This window comes from Oratosquilla oratoria, chromosome 12 (genome assembly GCF_046742065.1).
Source record: "Oratosquilla oratoria isolate Oo_2021 chromosome 12, ASM4674206v1, whole genome shotgun sequence".
NCBI classification, from domain to species: domain Eukaryota; kingdom Metazoa; phylum Arthropoda; class Malacostraca; order Stomatopoda; family Squillidae; genus Oratosquilla; species Oratosquilla oratoria.
This window is the reverse complement of record NC_134788.1, coordinates 14,415,063-14,439,797: the sequence shown is the minus strand read 5'-3', so window position 1 is coordinate 14,439,797 and position 24,735 is coordinate 14,415,063. Positions and strand designations below refer to the sequence as shown.

Sequence of the window (24,735 nt, the reverse complement as noted above, 5' to 3'; positions counted from 1 at the left end):
ATATATATATATATATATATATATATATATATATATATATATATTTGTATTGTATATATACATATATATGTATATATATATTATTTATATATATATGTATATATATATTATTCATATATATTGTATATAAATTATTTATATATATATATGTACATATATTATTTATATATATATGAATATATATATGTATATATATATTATATATATATATATATCTGTGTGTGTGTGTGTGTGTGTGTGTGTGCGTGTGTAGTGATTTTGTCAAACTTTAGCTTTTTCTATTGCAGATTGTGTATGCAGTTGTGGTTGCAGGCTGTATGATGATCGAAGGCCTGTTCATGACTTGGCCAAACGTCGTCGTTGACCTCATCATCAATGCCAACAGCAGTGTCACCGAGAGTGCCAACAATCTTCCACCCTCACACATACAGGAGGAGTTTCTCCTGACGGACTACGAAGCAGGCTGGCTCGGTAAACATCGTCTGTGTATCCCTCGTGGGGACTTTCTTTGGCTCTCTGGACTGGGCACCACAGCCCCCGGGTTATGCTCTACTCATTGAGTGCCGCGGAGATGGCCAAGTGTCCCTGGGACAGCAATAGGAAGAAAGTGACCCTTGGTGTTGAAGGGAAGGAGCGTGATGAGGTATATCTGGTTAACAGTGCCAGTGTATATGAGTGCCTGCGCCACGTTGCCCAGAGATCTCCGAGGCACTCCATTCGGAACCTTTTTCAAGTTTGCAGGTTTTACAACTGATAACTGTTTTACGTTCTTATCTATCAGCTCTCGATCCACGATAGTGCGAGATATGGATGTATTTCGCAGCTGCCAGCAAGTGTATCAGAATAACAACATGTGAGGACGGATACTTATTTTTACGACGTCTCGTTTTATCAAGTACTTCATAAAGATGTAGCAAACGAAAAGTTATAATAATAAAAGCTCATCTTTTTTTTATAAACATGAGATATGCCACTAAGACATTCGTGCTGGGGAACAACAGGTTTCAGGGCAACGATTCTCAACCTGGGGTTCAAGGACAATGACCATTCCGGGTCGAGAAATGCTTTTCACAGGTTGGGGGCAGGCACCGAAAACTAGCGGCAACTGGTGGGAGATTTGCGGTGCAATTAAGCATTGAAGTGGTTGCCCTATAGAACTGAAGAACGACTATGTATGAAAACATAGTCTGACATCCTCTGATTCAAGGCTTTGTCGATATCACAGTATGTAAAGGCCAACCCATAAAACTTGATTGGTTGTTAATAATCGGCGCCTCTATCTTTCCGGACAATCTCGCGTCGATATCGTTCGTGCAATACAGCACAGAAACGTAGGGCTACACAGCCCCGAGCCCCGAAAATAGGTACAGCTTAGATAACACGTCCGAGAGAGACTTGGGAGTTCTAGTGAGTCCGGACATTAAAACCAGGAAACAGTGCATTAGTGCCAGAAATAAAGCTAACAGTGCATTAGGTTACATTGCTAGGACGGTAACGAATAGAAGTGCAGAGGTAATTATCAAACTCTATCTAGCGATAGTTAGACCCATCCTTGACTATGCGGTACAGTTTTGGTCTCCGTCCTATAGAATGGACATCAATTCACTAGAATCAGTACAGAGAAGAATGACCAAAATGATACATGGACTCAAAAATTTGCCTTACGAGGAGAGGTTTAGGCACCTTAACTTACACCCTCTGGAAAGAAGCAGAGTGCGGGGTGATCTAACAGAGGTGTTCAGTTGGATCAAAGGCTTTAACAAGGGTGATGCAAAAAAGGTCATCATATTGAAACAACATAACAGGACTCGCAGTAATGGATTTAAACTGGACAAATTTAGATTTAAGAAGGAAATAGGCAAGATTTTGTTTACTAATAAGGTGGTCAACGAATGGAATAGACTTAGTAACCATGTAGTGAGAGCTGAAACTATCAGTTGTTTTAAGAAACGGTTAGACATTTTTATGGATGGGGATGACAGGTGGTGATGAATATGGAGCTGCCTTGTGTAGGCCTTATGGTCTCTTGCAGTCTCCTTTATCATCATGTTCTTATGTACTCGGGTGAAGCCTGCCAAATCCTTGAAGAGGAATCAGCAGCTTCACGTTACAGAGGTAGGACTCAACCAAGTGAAGTGTTTAAACAAGAACAGACACGTCCATCTGTGATGCAACGAGATGAACTGAATATTCCACAGATGTCACGGTATTTGGAAGGAAATATGACATGTCTCTTTCAAATGCAACGAGCATCCAGGTGAAGAAGTTATAGATATTTCTTAAGGGGGTACGCGACACCTGGAGGTAATTTTCTAAAATATTTAGAGTAAAGAGCTGAAACTTCTCAGGTAAATAGGTATCCATATTGCCTACATTTTAGGTGAAGCAGAATGATGTATGTACACATGTATACATGCACGTATACCAGTAGCGACATATAAAAGTGCACAGCACCATAATACGTGGACTAATTTGTTTTATATTTTGGCTATGATTAGTCAGTAGGAACACCTAGAGCCGGTCATTTAGTAATTGAACAATATCCTTTATAATTATGCATACAGGAAATACAATTTTAATCGATGTCAAAAATCTTGAAAAAAACAATTTTTTGGCTCTTGTTTCCATTATTACTCCAAACTCTTTCATTCTATTCAAAATATTCGAAGGATCGGCCCTAGCAGTTATTAAAAGTAATATTCCATGTAAGTTTCATCTAAATCTAATGTATATTAGATTTTTTATGATTAAAAAAAAGTAGAAAAATATCGAACGGAGATATGGCAACTTGAAATATGAATATATCTGTAACTTGCTTATAGTTTCACCAATTTGACTGATTTTTTCATGGCTTAATTCTTATTATATAATAAGTAAGTACAGTAAAAATTATCAACATATTTTAATTATAAGTACTTTAAATACTGAAAAACTATAAGTATAAGTATGTCACAGTAGTGACGACGCACAGACGACAACATCATATAATTTGCTTTTTTGCACCTTTGGCGGTTTCTTCATATGAAACCTCTCTGCTGGGGGTCTTCAGGGTATCTAAATCATTGGAAAGAGGTTTATTTTCCAGTAGTGGGCGCCTTCTCTTTCCTCATCAGATTCCCCTCGCCAATCTATGTTGGTAGGGCACCCCCTCCAGCATCATATGATGTCCCTTCTTCTTTCTTCTTCCTGTATAGCATTAATCTTTTTCCTCTTGCTTTCTTCTTTGGATTCAATCTTCCTCTTTGAATTGTTTAGTCTAATGTTGTCCTTTACCTCTGTCACCGTCACAGAGGTGCAGGTGAGGGCGGTGGTGGAGTGAGAGGTGGTGAGATCTTTAGTCGTCTTTGACTGCTTGCCATCTTTAACTGCTGTTTTTTGTCATTGTGATGTTCTTTTGTTCTTTTTGCTACCCATGATGACTGTACTAAAGAGTAATATGTACTAGCTAAAGTAATAGATTGCAATGAGAGCTCATGAGACATGCGTACTTCCCTTTTCAGAGCTAGCCGGTAACTAACGCTTAGTTTCGCACAAAGTTGGCGAAATATTCTCCCTCCACCTTCCTCCCTTCCCCTCCACAATCGTATTGGCCGTTGATACACTGGGCGAGTGTAAATTCAATCAAATTTCAACGTTATTCGCTGCGCCTGAAGGTCCTAAGTGGCACGCCTCCTTCTAGTGTGGGTTGCGCCTTTAAATCTGTCCCTTTAATTCTCACCCAGGACCTTTAAATTGCGCGCGGCTGGAAAATTATTTGTCGGGATTTGTTTCTAAGTGGTATACGAACATTTTGAACACAGTTTTGAAAAATGCCATATCTTGACCAAATTCACCCCCCCCCCCCCAGGTGTCGCGTACCCCCTTAAAGTTGTGTTTACAACAAAAGGTGTTAAGAATTATCTGGTGTCAGTGAATCTATCTTAGTGGATAAAAAAAAAGATTATGTGTGAGAGGCATGTATTGTTCATCATTAAGATTATCATAACGTTCAAGAAAAATACTCTTGTGCATACATAAGAAGATTTTACTAATAATTCTTATGTGACGATTGTTGACTAGATTTAACCCTCAAAGTTTTTAACTCTTATCTCGCTTAGCTTCCTTCATTATTGTTCTATGACTGTGGAGATTTAAGAGAGAACACCAAGTCGGAGTTTGGATACTTTATAGGGAAGCTTGTCATTGATGGTTAGCTCAGTGTCAGTAAATTATGGCACTGGAATTACAGAGGAACCTAACCACCTTCTCGGGCTGTAGCCAGAGGTCCTTCACCCCAATTATGTCGAGGTCGTGTGTACGTACTGACGGTGCTGAACAATCTGCAAATAGGAGATTCTCTCTGAAGGGTTTTCTGTTCTATTTCCTGGTCTGTGGAAGTGATGAAGATTTGTAGGCTTCACAAATTGGTGTCCCTAACACATGTGAGTCATCCTTTAATGTGATGAGTCAGATCCAGTGAAAATATATGAATATATGAGAAGTCATGCTGGCTTGGAAGGCAAGAAGAAATTTATGTATTAGTTCTAAACCTAAACTGGGATAAAGATTAGATAAATCCCTTCGTACATCTGAAATCTTATCTATTGGTATAAGTGAAGACAAATGTGCTAGAATAATTAATTCATCTATATATTTCAAAGTTAAACGATAAGCTAAACGAAGATATTCTTTTACAGCCTCCCTACCCACCCTTTCGAGCATCCCTTTCATCTTACTCTCTGGAATCTTCATCAACTTAGTTGGACTCAAGGGATCCACGATGCTGGGTCTCGTGTTGGCCATTGTCTCCTGGTTGATGATGGGCCTCACCCCGTCTATAACAGCGCTCTTCATAGGACGAGCTATTTCCGGCGCCGCCTATGCCTTCATTGTGACGGTGTCGCAACCTCTGGTGAGCGAGCTGGTGTCTCCCAAGATCCGAGGGGTCGCTGCAAGTCTTCCGAGGTTCTTCTCGAACCTGGCCTCTCTGGAGATCAACGTGGCCAACATTTTCCTGCCCTGGCATCTCACGACGACTCTCTGTGCTGCGCCATTTTTTCTACTTTTGCTTTCCATCTTATTCGTACCTGAGGTACGTATATTAGCATTGTGTGAGAATGAATATGTTTGTCCTTGAGCATACATTATATGAATTCACAGTCGTGCGTGTATGCGTTCGTGTGTGCGCGTGTGTGATTAGTTTATCATTATTTCTATTACGATTATCATTTATATCTAATTATCAATTTTTTTTTTTTTTACTTTGCCAATAGCTTTCTCCGATTATGCACATTTCGCCCAATCATCTCTTTCTTATAATACATCGATTACTCAAACTGAATATAAATTGGCTATCTGCCAATATGTTCACCTCTTAGATATTTTATCCACCTATCTTTCACGATTTCCTCGCACAAATGAACTATCATTTTAGTCAGGGGAGGTTTTTTATAATTCAGAGATCCCTTCTTGTTTCCTTCCTTCTAAGTTGGTACCACATCGCTCCTTTTCCATTGTAGAGCACTTTCCTTATTTCCAGTGAACATACATCTGATCGCTTTTACCTCTATATTCCTTAGATATTCAGTTGACGATAACTCCAAGCCCTGCTTTTTTATCTATGGTATCCAGTAGTTTGTATACAGTATGTGCTCCCAATTTGTGTCTTTGCGTTTCATTTTAAGTAACCCTTTTCCTTTCTTCAAAGACACAATACATAACCAATCCCAATTGTAATCTTTAATTCATCATTTCTACTTGAAAATTTACATCTTCAAGCCTATGTTTTAGATTGGCGATCCCTCCCCTGTGTTTGAAATTACTGTTGACAGAGGAATTTAGGTTTGTCTTTACTATAATGAATTATATATTTCTGAATATTTCTTTCACTCCTCAGATTCTTGCATAATCACTTTTTGCCGGTTTGTATTTTATTTTATTAAGTTTTTATTGAGTTATTCTCTTTCTTTCCCTCCGTATTCGTTGTCAGCTATTAAGCTCAGGAATATTTCCAATATCTCCTTTATTTTATGTGTCTCTGAATTCCCTCCAATAGATTTCAATTTTTTTTCTTTTTTTTGCATATTACCTTTTATTATTTCAAATTCGAGTATTACATGACCACTTTCTTCTATATGATAAAGTCATTTAAGAAATCTAATACAATCTGATTCACTAGTTAGCAGTAAATCCAATCACACCGGAGTGACGCCTTCCCTAAATCTCGTCACTACTTTACCCCACTGTGTCACAGTGATATTCTTTGCTATATGATACAGTATATCTTCCCATGAATATTCGCAACCACTTTTATTTTCATTACTCCCATTCTTGAACTTTTCTTTGTTTAGTTTTGCATTCTATTATTTGAAGTGGATTGTTGTATTAAACCTAAGTAAACCCTTTCAATCTCTTCTTGTTTATCAGTTTTTATAATATTTTCGTCATTTTACAATTATTGTTTTCCCTTTCTATTTTTGGTGTAATATGTTCCTTCCCTTACCCTCAAATTATGGCAATTCTTTACCCAATACAATTTCTTTTAATACAGTCAGCCCTTTTTCTCAACACTTTACTGTTGCCATTTTATTTATCTGTTTGTTTGTTTCATCTTTCATGGTGTTACGTTCTAACTGCTCTATTTTAGCATCCTGGGCAAAACTCGATTTCTTCAATACCTAGGTCTCTTCGGTGACTTGACCTACTAACTTCCTGAGATAAAATTTACTCTTTCAGATTCCCTCAGTCTCCCGTTGCCTGTTTAACATCTTAAACAACGAGTTTCTTCATGACAGTCAATTTATTTATGCTTTTTTCACTTTTTTTATCAATTCCACTTGTATTATTTAAAATTGCAAACAGTCTTTGTCTTTGATCTCCGTGGCATCATATCGAACATCCTCTCAAGGAACTGATTCTCTCTCTCTCTGTTTACCTTTTCCACATTGGGTTCCTACCTTTACGTCTGTCAGAATTGGTGGCCCCACGTCGGACGCCACATGTCAGGTGCCCCACCTTGAATGTCATATGTCAGGAAAACACTGGGGGGAGATGAATGGTTTATTTACAGTTTAGAAAGCGTGGGTCAGGGGCCAACATGTATTTTTTTTTAATACGCTATCCACAGGACCACGATTTGACAGTGGCGATTTACCTGGGTTTGGGAGTCGAGACAATTCCGCGGAGGAGAGCGACTGGTGGCTCCGGGTACGGGAGGAGAGACGGCTGCTGGGCTAGATGTCCACGTATCGAGGTGCTGGGAGCATTGGACGGGTTCTAAGATGATGGTTGCGGTTCCGAGGAAATGGTGAGAGAAAGACGGCTACTGCAGATGTGGAAAATTTAGTCGTCGGGTTCCAGAACAATCAATCTTCCGTCGGCCTTTATATATCAGCAAACGAGGCTCGATGCGGCTTGACCAGCTCGAGTACTGCGCGCTGACTTAGTGACTGGACGTCGTCGTCGTCGCTCTGGGTGACAACTCACGGTGGCTACTTTCGGGTAAGCAGCCTACTTCGTCCCGGGCGAACTCGCGTCCTACGAGTTGATTGGCCGAAAGCAATCAGCTCTGAATAGCATTGCACTGAACAGAGAAGTGAACAGCTTAACAATGTTCACACTGTTATTGTATATTTTTCTTCTTTTTCCTATAGCAACACTCTTCCAATTCCTTTTAATTCAAAATATTCTTTCCACGCGCTGCGCGTGTACATTTGTGTGATAAAATAGAGTGATATTCGTCAAACATATTCAGACTCCTTTTCTCCCTAGTCCCCGTACTGGTTGGTCAAGAAAGGGCGAGAGAACGCTGCCATCTCAGCTCTCAAGTCGGTTTACCCTCCTGACGATATCGAGGTCCAGTTTCAGGAGGTGAAACAGTGCGTCACTCTGAAAAGTAAAAAACCAGGAGTCAGAGAACAGGTAAAAATATCAATGTACATATTATTGTCTTGTTTTGTTTTCATTTTCTTTCATGCCGCTTAGGGGGTTCTTGAATGTCGTCGTTTGAGATTTTTGTGACGTTTATATGCATTTCAATGTCAACGGGGTACCGTGGAGTAGAATATGTGTGCATGCAGTCATATTGAAAGGAAGAGTGTCACCTAGTGTGGAACAGGTTAACATCATTTCATTATGCACTTAACAGGCGTCTTAACTGGGGGAGGTTTTCCCTCATCTGAATAACATTGCCTGACGAGACCCAAAATAGTACACAAATATCGCAACTTGCGGTCAACCTCTTTACCTTAAGGGATTCCTTCCCCCGAATGAAATTACCAGACGGAGGACATGTGGCGCAAATCGCGGTCAAAGTATCAAGCTCGCTGGGACAAATACCCAAGTTGGCTCCCCCTCTCTCCTGTGGTAAACCTTACCGTAGACCACCTAGCTGTCTGTTAGTCAACGATAGCCCTACTGGATTCCATTTTTCAAGAAAACTCAATTTACCTCAGAGTTTCAGCTTGTAGCATATATCAAGTATCTCTTACTTATGACAATGCAGATTAAAATCGTAGTTGAGAATATGACGATACGTCTTTACAAAGGATTACAAAGGCGGAGCATGTCGACAGGATACCTTTTGGTCCATAAATAGGTCGGATGCGAAAAAAATAGATAATAATGATGAAAAAAAAATACGAATTATGATAATATAAATAATAATAGATAAAATGGATAAATGCATATGTTTAGTTAGATAACAAAGAGGTAAATAATAAATGATAATAAATTGACAGATAAATAATAATAAATCAAGACTAGGCAAATAATAAACAGAAAAATAATAACAAACAAATAAACAAATAATATGAAATAAATGGCAGTCATTACAGCATCTTGCTAAGATGTTTATCTAAACGAATCTTAAAGCTTCGAACTGAACTACATTGCACTACCTGTGCAGGAAGTTTATTCCATTCATTAACTACCAGGCTAACGAAGTTGTTTCTACCCACTTCCAAATTAAATCTATTTCCTGACAGTTTGAGACCATTATTTCGTGTTGCATTCTTATTCATTGTGAAAATTGTCACTTTTGATGTTGTCAATCCCCATTCAACCAATTTCTAGTCCAACTTAATCAGCTACCACTTGCTCTGTGTGAAGCTAATTTAGCAAGTAGGGGGACGGTATCAAAAGCTTTTGCAAGGTCTAAATATATTAAATATATATTGTTTCTTTTGTCATAATTCGAGATGACTGTATTGTAGAAATCGAGTAATTTAGTCACGCAAAAACGTTTCCGTCTGAATCCATGCTGGCTATCGTTTATCAAACAATTACTTTCTAAGTAATGTTAGATGGCATCTCTGATGTTACTTTCGCTAATTTTTCCTACGATTGAAGTCAAGCTTATAGCCCTGTAGTTATTTAGTTTCTTTTTGTCAGCTTTTTTGAATATGGGAGTACGTTAGCTAGCTTCCATTCTCTTGGAACATCTCCGGATATGATTGATTTCTTGAACATAATTTTTAATGGAACAACAATCTCATTTTTCATTTCCTTTAAGATTCTTGGATGCCAACCGTCAGGCCCTGGTGTTTTATTAACTTTGAGTTTCTCTATACAACTTTTAATGTTTTTTTTTTGTTATATTTGCCGTAGTAGGTTCACCCTAGATTTTTCACAGGTTTCAGTTTGTAGTTCACTCTGAGGTGTTTTGTTTACGAATACTGAGCTGAAATAGTTGTTTAAAATATCACACATTCCTTCATTTGAATACTCAAGTTGACCGTCAGGAGATGATAGTGGGCCAATGTGATTCCTAATAACCTTTTTATCTCTAATGTAACTATAGAATTTTTTGGAAATCTCTTTGGACTTATCAGCGATATTCATTTCGCATTGTCGTTTTCGTTTTTTTATTGTCTTTTTTAAATCTCTCTATTATTTCATACCTTTGATAGTTTTTAGGTGCACCCGAGCACTTGTATTTCTTATAAGCCTTTCTCGTTTTAGCAATATTTTTTTCAGTTTCTTTGTCGAGCCATTTTGGGCCTAGAATGATTTAGAGGGCATATGTCCTTAAACGGGATGTAAGTATGAATCATCTTAGTAAGCGTATTTTGAAGCATTTCCCACATCTGATCAACAGGTCTTTTACTTAATTTTGCCTCCCAATCTGTAAGGTGAATCCCCTGACGTAGTCCTATGAGCTGAGCTTTACTAAAATCGGGTTTTTAGATACACAAGTATCTATTTCTATTTTTTTTTTTAGCCGTTTGAATCTATGTTGTGATCGCTTTTTGCAAAAGTTTCACCAAATTCTACATCGGTTATCATGCTTTCACGGTTAGTGATCACTAGAACGAGTAAGTTTCTATGTCTTGTGGGTTCTTTTACATGCTGAACTAAGTAATTGTCTCCGAGAAAATCTATCAAGCGACTACCTATATGGCCATGTTCAAGGGTCATCCAATCAATGTCTATAAAATTGAAATCACCCGTATCAATAAGTCCCGATTGCAGAAACCAGACAGTTTTTTAAACAACAGTTTGTCGTCTGCTAATTATAATGTTTTTGGCCTATATATTACACCTACATTCATTTTTTGTCCATCTGTTTGGGTTAATGCTACCCACAAACTATCATATGTATCCTGTTTCACTTTCTCTAAACCACAGGCATGAAAATTGCTTTTAACGTACAACAGAACATCACCACCTTTCTTGTGGTTTCTATTTTGATGAAAGTGTTTAAATCCCGCAATATTAAATTCAGCTTCAAACTCTTTACCGTTTAACCATGTCTCTGTTATCGAGATTTTCGCTTTTGACATACGCTTGTATTTCTTGGAATTTATTCCTAATACTATGATCATTAAAGTACATTTTATTAAGAAACTCGTGATTATTTCTTTTTGACACGTTTTGTATATCAACACTATGCCTTACATTATAATTTTGTTCTTTATTGACACCTTGCTCTATATTGACATTTAGTCCTTCATTGACATATAATACCTCATGGACATTTCCCCATCACGGATATCTAGTCCCTCACGGTCATCCGATCTCTTATGTAAACCTTGCCTCCCTATTTCACCGCGTTCCACACCGGCCACCCGTCGTTCGCTGACATTCTGTCCGGCATCCCTTCCTAAAATTATATTCTGTCCTCCACTGACATTATATCCTACCGTGATATTTTGTCCTCCACTATCATTGAATACCATCGAGATATTTTGTTCACCCCTATCATTATGATATTTTGTCCTCCACTATTATTACATCCCATCGTGATCTTTTGTCCTTTGACATTACATCCTAATGTAATACTTCGTCCTCTACCGACATTATATCCTAAAATTATATTTTGTCCTGCACTGACATATTGCTCTACATTATTGCTATACCCTACTCTGTTTTATCTGTCCTGAATGGAATGTCTAGGTTTAGTCAGTGGAAATTCGTGAGGACGTTGCAACTCGATTACAGTTTTGCCTTGTCCTCTTTCCTAAGACACTAGCCCGAAGCCAGTGCCAAAGGGTTCTTCATGAATAACAATGGCTTCTACATTTCAGATACACCAAATGCGACACTCGTGCAACTACAAGCCTGTTATGCTGATGGTAGTCATCTACGCCTGCTATGGGTCCAACGGCTATGGTATCATTACGCCCTATTCCACCTTGCTCTTCACTCAGGCGGGAATGACACTTGACCCACGCCTGTGCACCATAATCTTGGGGGTTGTTCGAATAGTCGTCGTCATTATCGGATCATTTATCACCGACCTCTGCGGGAGACGACCCCTCTATATCGGCTCCTCGATTCTGAGTGTTTTATCCTTGGTCTCAACTTTCGTTTCCTTGACTTTCTCCTTCATACCCAAAGTCTTCGTGATAATCTCCTTTATATGTTTTATAATATTTTCATCCGGAGGAATGAACTTAGTGCCCACTATCCTGCTCGGGGAGGTTATTCCGTCGGCCGTCCAGTCGGTCGGCTGTTCGCTTTGCGTCATGATGGATTGTATCACATATGGCACCTTTCTCTTCATTACCCCATGGCTGACAAATGTCATTTCTTTGCGATTTATCTTCCTTATTCCTACAGCGATCAATCTTCTTGGGGCATTTGTCGTTTGGAGGTGGCTTCCTGAAACAAAAGGACGACCACTTGTCGAAATCCAGCAAGCGTTTGAGCAGCACTCAAACCAAAATGGATGTCATACGACGTCTTTCTAATATAGCTGTGCTATTGACATGGGATCTTTTTAAAAAGTGCTATGATAGAAACCTATTTCAAGTCCGTAGTACGTTATTTGAAAAACATAAGTTATTGAAAAATATTACAATAAATAAGAAAGGCAAAAAATATAATAAATAAATAAAGATAAAGACAGGTACTTACTATTTGTGGTCTGCGAGATTAACTATCTCTTCGTCTTCAAAACAGTCGGTGTCCGGGCTGATCCCAAGATAGCTCTATAACAGCTCCCCTAATCTATCCCCTACTCCGCACTTTTCTAAATAAGAAGAGCTGACAGACAATAGCCGTTCTCTTCCTTCTCCTGATCCACCATAGTCTTAGATTACGATTCTTCTCCATAGGGGGTCTGTTGCTTGAGCGGCAATGATGCGTTCTCGCGTAATGTCAAATGACTCTGTTTCTTGACGTATGGTTTCTACGTGTCTACTAAGGGCGTCGGCTACCGTGTTTGCATGGCCCTGGACGTAGTGGAATGTAGGCATGAATTCTTGAATGGTGAAGAACCATCGGGCTAGTTTTTCAGTGAGTTTCTTGCCTTTGAAAAGGTGGAGAATGGGTTGATGGTCTGTGTGTACATGTATTTCATATCCAAGTAATCTTTGAAGTGCTTGAGGGCATATATGACAGCAAGAGCTTCGATCTCAGTGACAGAGTAGTTTTGTTCGTGCTTGTTTAATGCGCGGCTAGCGTATGCTATCGGTCTAAATTACAAAGGATTACAAAGGCGGAGCATGCCGACAGGTGACCTTTTGATCCATATCTAGGTCGGATGCAAAAAAAAAATCATATTTAAAAATCATATTAATAATAAAATAATAAATAAAAAACTATAATAATGTAAATAACAAATAAAATACATAAATAAATGCATAGGTATAGTTAAAATAAACAAACAGGTAAATAATAAATAATAAATTAACATATGATAACAAAACAAAAACAAATAATATAAGATAAATTATAATCATTACAGCATCTTACTTAAGTATTTATCTAAATGATTCTTAAAGCTTCGAACTGAACTACATTGCACTACCTGTGCAGGAAGTTTATTCCATTCATTAACTACACGGTTGGCAAAGTTGTTTCTACCTACTTCCAAATTGAATCTATTTCCGGACAGTTTGAGACCATTGTTTCTTGTCTGATTCTCATTCAATGTGAAAATTTTGTCACTTTTGATGTCGTCAATTCCCTTTAAAATCTTAAAGACCTGTATCAAGTCACCTCTGAGTCTACGCTTTTTTTAGGGAAAACAGATTCATGTGCTTTAGTCGATTTTCGTATGATTTATTTTTGATATTTGGAATCAGTTTTGTGGCTCGCCGTTGTACTTTTTCCAGTCTGTCAATGTCTTTAATGAGATTCGGTGACCATGCGGAAACAGCATATTCCAAATGTGGACGAACTAACGATTTATATAGCTTGTTAATGAGTGATGGACTTTTGAAATCAAAAGATCGCGCAATCAGTCCCAGAATCTTATTTGCTTTCTCAGAGGCTGAAATACATTGCTTTGATGATTTGAGGTCGTTACTGATAATTACGCCAAGATCTTTTTCACTATCCACTTTTGTTAACGAATTTCCAAATAACTTGTAATCGTACTTACTGTTATTTTTACCTATGTGCATTACCTTGCATTTACTTGTGTTAAATTTCATTAGCCACTTTTCAGACCATTGCTGTAATTGATCTAAATCTTCTTGAATATCTAATTGGTTTGAGTGATCATTTGCCACTCCGCACAGTTTTGTATCACCAGCAAATTTGGAAACAGTAGATTTTAGTCCATGGTCTATATCATTTATATATACTATGAATAGAAGTGGCCCAAGAACGGAACCCTGAGGAACTCCACTTGCAACACTTTTCCATCCAGAAGTTTTTCCATTTAAAACAACTCTCTGTTTTCGACCATTCAACCAATTACTAGTCCAACCTAATAGGCTACCATTTATTCCATGCAAAGCTAGTTTAGTAAGTAGTCCTTCGTGTGGGACAGTATCAAAAGCTTTTGCAAAGTCTAGATATATTAAATCTATATTGTTTCTTTTGTCATAATTCGAGATAACTGTGTTGTAGAATTCGAGTAAGTTAGTCACGCAAGAACGTTTCCGTCTGAAACCATGCTGGCTATCATTTATCAAACGGTTACTTTCTAAATGATGTTCGATAGCATCTCTGATGATAGTTTCCATTATTTTTCCTACGATTGAAGTCAAACTTATAGGCCTATAGTTATTTGGTTTCTTTTTGTCACCTTTTTTGAATATGGGAGTAACGTTAGCTAGCTTCCATTCTCTTGGGACATCTCCGGATATGATGGATTTCTTGAAAATAATTTCTAATGGAACAACAATCTCATTTTTCATTTCCTTTAAGATTCTTGGATGCCAACCGTCAGACCCTGGTGTTTTATTAACTTTGAGTTTGTCTATACACCTTTAAGTTTACCCTAGACTTTTCACAGGTTTCAGTTTGGAATTCACTTTGAGGTGTTTCGTTTACGAATACCGAGCTAAAATAATTGTTTAAGATATTACACATTCCTTCATTTGAATATTCAAGTTGACCGTCAGCAGATAATAGTGGACCAATGTGATTCCTAACAACCTTTTTATATCTAATGTAACTATAGAATTCTTTGGGATTCTCTTTGGATTTATCAGCGATGTTCATTTCGTATTGTCGTTTTCTTTTTCTTATTGTCTTTTTTAAATCTCTCTGTATTGATACATAACTTTCATAATCATTAGATGCACCCGAGCACTTATATTTCTTATAAGCCTGTCTCTTTTTAGCAATACTTTTTTCAGTTTCTTTGTCGAGCCACTTTGGGCGAGCCTGATTTGGGGGACGTCTGTCCTTAAAAGGAATGTAAGTTTGAATCATCTTAGTGAGCGTATTTTGAAATATTTCCCACATCAGATCTACAGGCCTTTCGTTTAATTTTGCCTCCCAATCTGTAAGCTGAAGCTCCTGATGTAGTCCTATGAACTGAGCTTTACTGAAATCGGGTATTTTAGAAACACAAGTATCTATTCTAAAATTGTTTAGGAGTTTGAATCTGACTAAGTTGTGATCGCTATTTGCAACAGATTCACCGACTTCTACATCACTTACCATGCTTTCGCGGCTAGTGATCAATAGATCGAGTAAGTTTCCATATCTTGTGGGCTCTTTTACATGCTGAATTAAGTAATTGTCACCAAGAAAATCAATCAAGCGATTACCTATATGGCCATGTTCAAGGGTCATCCAATCAATGTCAGTAAAATTGAAATCACCCATTATCAATAAATCCCGGTTGCAGAAACTAGACAGTTCTTGAAATAACAGTTTGTCGTCTGCTAATGATAATGTCTTTGGTCTATATATTACACCTATATTTATTTTTTGTCCATTTGTTTGGGTTAGCTCAACCCACAAACTATCATATGCATCCTGTTTCACTTTCTCTAAAACACAAGCATGAACATTGTTTTTAACGTACAATAGAACACCCCCACCTTTCTTGTGGTTTCTATCCTGATGAAAGTGTTTAAATCCCGCAATATTAAATTCAGCTTCGAACTCTGTACCATTTAACCATGTCTCAGTTATTCCTATCATATCGAGATTTTCGCTTTTGACATACGCCTGTATTTCTTGAAATTTGTTCCTAATACTACGAGCATTAAAGTACATGGTATTAAGAAACTCGTGATTATTTCTTTTTGACACATTTTGAGTTTCAATATCATGTCTTATATTATCATTTTGTTTTTTATTTATACCTTGCTCTATATTATTATCATTTGGTCCTTCATTGACATTCAATGCCTCATTAACATTTCTCCTATCAAAATTAACATTTCCCCCATCACGGACATCTGGTCGATCACGGTCATCCGATCTCTTTTGTACATTTTGTCCCCCTACGTCACCGTGATTCACGCCGGCCTCCCATCGTTCAGTGAGATTATGTCCGGCATCCCTTTCTAAAATTATATTTTGTCTAGTGACATTATATCCTACCGTGATATTTTTTCCTCCACTATAATTACATCCCATCGTGATCTTTTGTCTTCCACTGTCATTACATCCTATCATGATATTTTGGCCTTCATTGACATTCTGTCCAGTATCCCTTCCTAAAATTATATTTTGGCCTTCACTGACATTATATCCTACCGTGATATTTTCTCCTCCATTATCATTACATCCTATCGTGATATTTTGTTCTCCACTATCATTATTTCCCATCGTGATCTTTTGTCCTCCACTGTCATTACATCCCATTGTGACATTTTGTCCTATGACATTACATCCTAATGTGACATTTCGTCCTCTAGCGACATTACATCCTATCATAATATTTTGGCAATCATTGACATACTGTCCGGTATCCCTTCCTAAAATTATATTTTGGCCTTCACTGACATTATATCCTACTGTGATAGTTTCTCCTCCATTATCATTACATCCTATCGTGATATTTTGTTCTCCACTATCATTACTTCCCATCGTGATCTTTTGTCCTCCACTGTCATTACATCCCATTGTGACATTTTGTTCTATGACATTATATCCTAATGTGACATTTCGTCCTCTAGCGACATTATATCCTAAAATTATATTTTGTCCTATACTGGCACATTGTTCTACATTAATGCTATACTCTACACTGTTTTCCCAAGTACATTCTATTCCCCCTTCCCTTTGGGCTTCTACCCTAAAAAAGGAGCTAGTTCATTACAAACTCCCACAATGAGGTTTGTAAGAACATCTTTGCCTCTGCGGGTGAGGTGGATCCCATCAGAAGCGTAAAGGTCATGGCGCCTAGAAAAGAGATACCAAGAATCAAGAAAGTGGTATCCCAATTGTGTGCACAACTGCGATATCCTATCATTGATCCCTATGGCTCTACTGTTCCAACACGAGCCTGCGTAGATCCTCGGGAGGATCCCACAGACTACGTGACGGCTCCCACGTTCCTTCATCTCCTGAAGGAGGACCTTGTAATTCCGAACAAGCTCCTCTGGTCTCACCCTACCTACATCGTTACTTCCCGTATGAACAATCGTAACCGTGTTCTTCCGTCCTTGCTCCCTGATGGACCGGGTACAATCGACGATCCCACGTCGCTTAGTCTTCCGCTGCAGGATGTCGTCATAGCCTCGAACCATGGAGTCCCCCACCACCAAGAACTCCTGGTTTTCAGCCACTTCATCCTTCAGTAAAGCAAAACGATTGGCTAGAGCCAGCGGTTGCTCCACAGGGCACACGTCTACCGAACGCGGGCTCGACAAACGGGACCCCACGGAGCGCCACTCGCTCATGGCAGTGACAGTAGGTGAAGAAGTGGAACGCTCCTTGGGTTGTGGGGAGGGTTCACTCTTCTCACGGAGCGCACTCCTGAGAAGACGAATTTCCTCCTCACACATCCTGAGACGGACCTCTAGGTTCACGCAACCTACACAAGCCATTTCGCTCCCCCTTTAGTAATAAAAACTGCAAAGAGAAAATACTAATAAAAAAAAAATCAAAGCGGTCTCTAATAAACTAAATACGCGAAGCTTACTCTGCTTACCTTATACTATTTCTCCTACCTTTGGAGTACGGTAACAGAAAACTGTTTTGAATTTAAACAGAACACTGCACTTTATCTTATATCTAACTGTATAGCGCTATACGTATACAATCACAAAAAAACACAACACAATCACTTAACACTATTCGGATATATAAATTTCACAGGTATTCGCTAGCTGGTGTCTGTGCAGAAAAACGAGGTCTCTAGGTGAGGTCACGAGCGGACTGAGCTGAGGTCACGAGCGGACTGAGCTGAGGACTGAGCTGAGGTCGTGTTATTGCATCAGTACTGCGCCGAGTCCTTTGTAGGAAGCATCTGTACAGAGTGTGAAATATTTTTGAGAAGTTTGGGAATACAAGTACAGGAGCAGTTGTAAGCGCTTGTTTTAGGTTGTGGAAAGCTGTGTGGTGTTCGTCCAGGTAAAGGGAGTATCCTTTTTGAGAAGGGCTGTTAATGGGGCTGCCATGTGGGCATAGCCTTCAATGAAACGTCTATAGAAACCTGATAAGCCTAGAAATGACTTTACGTGTTCGGTAGAGGTAGGAGGTGGAAAGTCTAGAACAGCTTTAACTTTGTCCTGAGAGATGATGCCATCTTGAGAGTTTATGACGTGCCCTAGGAAACGTATTTCCTTTTTGAGGAAGGATCATTTTTTGAGTTTGAGTCTGAGACCTGCCGCGGCTAACCTTGAGAGGACAGTTTCAAGTGTGGAAAGGTGTTCTGTGAGTGACTTTGAGGCAATGATTATGTCGTCCAAGTAAGTAAAAACTGTTTTTCCTATGAGTCCTTCTAGGACTTTGTACATTAATCTCGTGAATACTGAGGGAGCAGAGACGAGTCCCATGGCCAACCTTTTGAAGTGGTAGTGGCCCGTGTTGGTACTAAAGGCTGTTAGTGGTTTTGAGTTATCATCGAGAGGTATTTGGAAATACCCTGACATGAGGTCGAGAGTTGAGAAAACAGTGTTGTGCTCACCTATGGAGTAGAGAGTGTCTTACAAATGGAATATTGGGTATCTTTCCGCAATAGTGAGTTTATTTAGCTCACGAAATTCTACTACAGGTCGGAATGATCCATCGTGTTTTGGAACAACGAAGAGAGGGAAATTCCAAGGGGATAGACTTGGTTCTACAATGTCTTGGGCGAGCATGTTTCGTTTACTATGTGGCAGATGGTATGCTGGTATGTACAGTGGTTTTGCATGCTGTCGAAGTGGTATGTGATGTTCTATTATGTTTGTGAGACCTAGTGGTTCACCTGGGAGTACAATGGCGGGCCTGTACGTGTTCATGAGCGTAAGAAGATCTGTTTGCGCTTCTGTAAAGTCTATGTTGTTTATGTGAGCTGCTTGGATGGGTTCCTGCGTGTTCTGTTCTCCTGTGTTGATAGTGCATACGTGTTGTATGTTGTCTTGCTCGATTATGTGTACTGGAGCTGGGTATATGGTAAAATCACGAATGTTTGTGCCTTTATTAAGGTGGAGAGGTGCATTTGTGTCGTTCACGACTATGATTGTTGTATGTGTTTTGTTGGGTGTGTTTGATATGGCGGATAAGAGAGAAACACGAAATACGCGGCAAGTGTCCGCGATGCAGAGGACATCTGAGTTTGGAGCCTGAAAGACACGAACTTTGAGCTTTGTGTGCTCGCGAGGATGAAGTGTTTTGCCACTGATTATGACTACGTGAGATTTCGGGAGAGTGATTTGCGAGACGGTTGTGTATTCCATTGTGAGCTCAGGGATGTCTGTGGAGACGTCGTGTTTCTTTTGTGTACGAGCCGATTTTGACCTATGCGCTGATAGTTTGCGTCTGTTCCGTGTGTGCGTTGAGGTACCTGGATGAGTGATGGAAGTGGGCGTGTCCACTGTGAGTGTCACTTGTGCGTTCGCTTCAATGTTTGTTTCACCTGTTGTTGCATCCTGTTGATCGATCACGTGAATGTTTGTGACATACGTGTTTGGTGTTTCGGCATGCGTTTCGGCTGTGCTCAGAGCAGGTAAGAAGTGGTTATTGTAAACAATACCGTGTTTAGCAGGGTAGATGGTTATGTGATTGTCTTGCATCCATGTCAATCCTATAAGAATGTCTGTAGGAAATACTACTTTAGCTACGTATACTGTCGTGGTAATGGGAAGGCAGTTTTCATTCAGGGAGATGTCTAAGTCGATCTTGCCAATGATGGGGAAGGGAACTCCGTCTACGTTAGCTAACGTTATATCCGTGGGTTCTAAAATCGTTACCCTACGGTGTCTGAACCTAAACTGGTCGAAGGCAAGTTTTGACATGACGTTTACGGGAGAGCCTGTATCCAGAAAGAGTACTTGCGGGATGTCGTTGACACTGGCTTGAAGTGTTATAGAAAATGTGGATGGTCGAGAGGCTGTCATCGTGAGTACCGGTAGGGGTTGACTGGGTCTCGTGAAGTCGTGTGTATGGGTCACCGTGAGACGATAGTCATATCTGGTTTTGTTTGTTTGTGTTGCCGCTAGTCGGGTGTTGGGGAGATGTTTATGAAGTGTGGTTTTAAGAATTTAGAACGCGACATTGGGTTGTGTCATGGAAAGATGGGCCGTAGTATTAGCAGTAGTTTGTCGGTTGTCTGTAGTAACACGTGCTTGTGCTATGTTCCGGTTTGTTGCAGATAGTGCAAAAAAAAAAAAATCAATAAAAAAATAAAAAAAATCTTGGGTGTGATCGCTTTCGTGATCGTGTGCGTGATATTTGTCTACCTCTAGTGTGGTTTGCTTGTAAGATTTTTGCTACTGTGAGTGTGTGTGTAAGGGGGAGTTGTTGTTGGATCTGTGTTTTTGCCGTTGACGTGTCTGAAAACTTCCTAGAGAAATCTACGAGTGTTGTGTCTGGAGCGAAAGGTATGGTGGCTATTTTCTGCAGTGTTTCTGGGTGAAGGTGCACTATCAGTCTAAGGTAACCAAAGAGTGAGAGTACGTTATCTAAGCTAACTGTGTCATTTTTTATCCCAGGTGGAATATATGAGTGCGTCTCTGAGTTCCTGCTTAAAATTGCTTGCGATTTTGACTGCTCGTTCTTTGGTGGCGTAAGGACCTGTGTTAATTTTCTTACCTAGTGTGTATGGGGGAGAGAGAGATTATATTTGTTCATATGCTGCGAAAGATTTCCTGAACTGATCAATGAACTGGTCGTATGTTGGTGTTTGATTGAATGCGTCTGACTGTACAATGTCGCTGGCTAAGGTGTCATTATAGTCGATGCGGGATTTGAGAAACGCTATCTTTGTCTTGTCGTCCTTGACTTGTGTATGCTGTATTTCATAATTTACGTCATCTAACAGTGTGAATGGCAATGTTGGTCCCGTCAAACTTCGGAAGAGTATTGTCATGCTTAAGGAGTGTGAGTGAATTTGTAGCAGAGCGTTGTATTTCTGGTTGGTTGACTGTGGAATCTGTGATTTCCGTTGGTGGTTGCCATCTTGGAATGTGTGTTGTAAGAATGTGATATTTTGGTTTATGAATTGGTCATGCAACTTTCGTACTTTAAGATGAAAAAAAAAATCACTTGCAAAACAAGGCTTGAAAAATATGAAAAAAATCACATAAATACCTTCACTTTGGAATTCACTCACGCTACTGACAGAGCTAGGCTTAGCCCAAAAATCCAAGCATCTACTTACAGACCGATGGATATAATGCGTTGGTGAAATTGTCTCGTAGAGGTGGGTAAATGACCGATGAATTGGTGTGATGGTGCAGGATACTGTAATGAAATAGAAGAATAAGGAAGTGGGAATAGGGGTGAGTAGTTCGTTTGTTGATGTGCAATAGGTCAATGTGTCGATCCGACTTGAGACGTGGTGGAGCGATACTTCCGTTGGAGAATGGTCGGTCGAGGAACTAGACGGCGTCTTAGTGTGCTGGGCTGGCTCACAGCGAAGTAGATGGATTTGTCTCGTTTGTAGGTGGTCCTAGGGCTGTGCTGCCTCCGGCTGCTGGTTTGCTGGGCGAGTTGGTAGATTTTGTCCTCTTCGCTGAGTTGGTCGCACAGCGAAGTAGTTGGCTTGTGGGCTGCTGTGCTGGTTGAGTTTCACAGCGTGGTTGCAGGATGGTGGTCCGGATGATCTTTGGATGTGGATCCCACCGTTGATCACCAGAAGATGTTGCGGACTTGTGTAGAAGTCAACATATTATATAGGTTAATGGTAGCTGTATGTGGCTTGCGAGAGGTATGGATGGCGAAGTTGATGGAGGAGAACTGAAAACAGCCGGAGCCTTTCTTTTCTATATTGGTGTAGAGAATATATGTGCGCTCTCACAGAGAGCATAAGCCTGTATATACATGGGCTCGTGGTAAGGTTGCCGATGAGGTATTTATTTACATAATTGCTGTTTCCAGCGATATGATACATTTAAATGGTCTTTTACATTATTTATATGATTAAGGAGAAGATGATACATAGTTGGTAATAGTTTACAATGGTGTCCGAACTTGGACAGGAGAGAAATGCCTTAAGGGATATTTATTATGAAAGTGGTAATAACATTGGTTAGCAAGGTGTCAGAGGTTTCTGCACAGCCGCGGTGATCTCGGTTCACGCCCTTGATAATGAGTACAATGGCGTACCATCTCGCAATGGAGCAATGGTCTCCGAATGCTATCACAAGTTTAGTAGGTAATAAATTTGTTTTCAAAATAATCACATAAACTAGCTAGAACTAGAGAATGATTGGATCCCATGCTGCATCCATACTTTTTATGAAATAAGAATCTTTGAAAAAAAATATTAATGTTAAGATACGAGCGAGGTAAGAAACTGAAAATGGGAGTTGATGTTGATATTGATGCAGATTGGTTTCCAAAAATATTAAGACCTTTTCTATGTTAACATTAGTAGATAAGGAAACTATGTCAAAACTTACTAATTTGCTATTTTTTGTTATATTAGGTCTTGATTTTTTCACAAAATATTCATTGGCTATAAAATTCCTGTGAACCATTTCCATACCTTGTTGGTGTAAGAATTCGTATTAGAATATATATATATATATATATATATATATATATATATATATATATATATATACACGTGTTGGTACATTATGACAAGTTGATGAAGGTAAAAAAAGAAGTCACGGGTCTAGTTCCGAGTTCCTGAGTTTATTCCTGACCGGTTTCGCTCTATGCTTCTGAAAAAGCATAGAGCGAAACTGGTCAGGAATAAACTCAGGAACTCGGACCTAGACCCGCGACTTCTTTTTCCACCTTCATATATATACATATATATATATATATATATATATACATACATACATATATCTACATACATATATATATACATACATATATATATACATATATATACATACATATATATATATATATATATATATATATATATATATACATCACACCTTTCTCATTTTATTTTCACCGTAATATTAGGTTAGATAGGATGATGTCTATATTACATTATTACAATAACTAAGAATATGTCGTGCGTGTTTAATTATATAGCGCATATGAAATTAAATACAAAATCAACAGCATATATCACTTGTTCTCGCGGAACCCATAGGGACCTTTTGCGGAACCTTAGGGTTTCGGGGGAACCCTGGCTGAGAAACGCTGGTCAAAGGGGATGTCTTCTTAATGAATTTTTGGAAAATCATGAAAATTGGGTAATTGGGGGCTGACGACTCTTAGTTTGTTTAATAATTCATCTCCTACCATTTTACGAGTTTCCTTATTGAATTCTGTGGCGATATTACTAAGAGGTGAAATGCTCATAAGTATTCCTATCTGCTAACGTATTAAGAGATTTTGTTTCATGATCTTTTTAGTTGCGAATTAATATCTTCCCCCTTTTATCAGCTCTTGTAATGAGGATGTTTTTGCGATTTGTAAGATGTTTGATTGCTTGTTTGTAACGTTTGGGTAAACCAGTCTTCTTTGAAACAGTCCATAATTCCTTTTAAGAAAAGTAAGTCTTAATCATAATCGTTAGCTGCCATATATTGATCAAATTCAACGCTATAATCTAAGGCATGACTTTTGTCCGGTTTCATGGCAAAACTGACACCAAATCCGAACACTTCTTGTTCGTATCTCGTAAGTATTTCATCTGATAAGTTGACCACATTGTCCGTGAGAGAGAACTTGGTCCAAAGAATGTTATGGCAAAATCTAGATAATTTCTTATCGAGACTAACTTTATGTTTGACATTGATATAAAAAGCTTTCCCAAGAGCCAACTTTGACAGTGTATTGCAAATGCAATCGCTTTGGCTAAGGAATTTCAGATTCCTTGTAGTAATTCTTACTCGATGGATCACATTCTAAGGAGGCAATCTTGATAAGTTCTTCCACAAAATCACTAATGTAAGTCGGGAAGCTGTAACTCAACTGTGTTTGTGGAAGCCGAAAGAAGTCGGACATACTTAGCCTTCCAAGCAGTTCGTAAGAAATTGGTGTTGATTCTTCCTCCTATTGCTGGCTATGAGAGAAGACTCAAATTGTCGGAATGCTTGCTTGAGTCCTGAGGAAATATAGCGCGGAGAAGGTCACATCGTGGGTGTAAGTTAAAACATTTGATATATCAGGATTTTGAAAAAAAAAGGTAGTCTCTTAAGAAAAACTACCAGCTAAACCTGCATTGAATGGAATAAAAGGTAACTTGTTAAGATAGATTAGAAACTGGTTCAATAATTGTAATGGTGACCTGTTGTGAATGGGAAAAGATGTTACAAGAGGAGTCAAGTTTCTCAAAGTTCCACTCTTGGGTCATTTCTGTTCATACTTTAAATAAATGCCAATGACTATGAATTATTGACCAATTGATGGAGAAGAAACAGATGCATCCCTCGCATTAAGTTTTAATGAATGTGTATTCTTTTTCATTTGTGTGCTAGACTTATGAATAAATTGATAGTCTTTTTCTGGAACCAGATGGTACGTGAAGGTGGTACGGGACTTACAAATGGTACTCCA

The 24,735-nt window shown here is 38.9% G+C and overlaps 1 protein-coding gene across 1 annotated transcript; it reads left to right on the top strand.

Moving 5' to 3' along the window:
- The first annotated feature begins 571 nt into the window (after positions 1-571).
- On the top strand, positions 572-14,049 carry LOC143030221 (uncharacterized). Its single transcript, XM_076193381.1, has 6 exons — positions 572-733; positions 4,098-4,188; positions 4,677-5,071; positions 7,750-7,899; positions 11,505-12,167; positions 13,459-14,049. The coding sequence occupies exons 1-6, from the start codon at positions 572-574 to the stop codon at positions 13,795-13,797; spliced, it is 1,800 nt and encodes a 599-aa protein (XP_076049496.1). The 3' UTR covers positions 13,798-14,049.
- Positions 14,050-24,735: the final 10,686 nt, after the last annotated feature.

Bases quoted from the DNA above. Each gene is read 5' to 3' on its own strand.
- LOC143030221 (XM_076193381.1), top strand. From the start codon at position 572: ATGGCCAAGTGTCCCTGGGACAGCAATAGGAAGAAAGTGACCCTTGGT. The intron at 734-4,097 runs GTTTGCAGGTTT...TATCTCGCTTAG, and splicing joins CCATTCGGAACCTTTTTCAA to CTTCCTTCATTATTGTTCTA. The intron at 4,189-4,676 runs GTTAGCTCAGTG...ATTCTTTTACAG, and splicing joins AGGGAAGCTTGTCATTGATG to CCTCCCTACCCACCCTTTCG.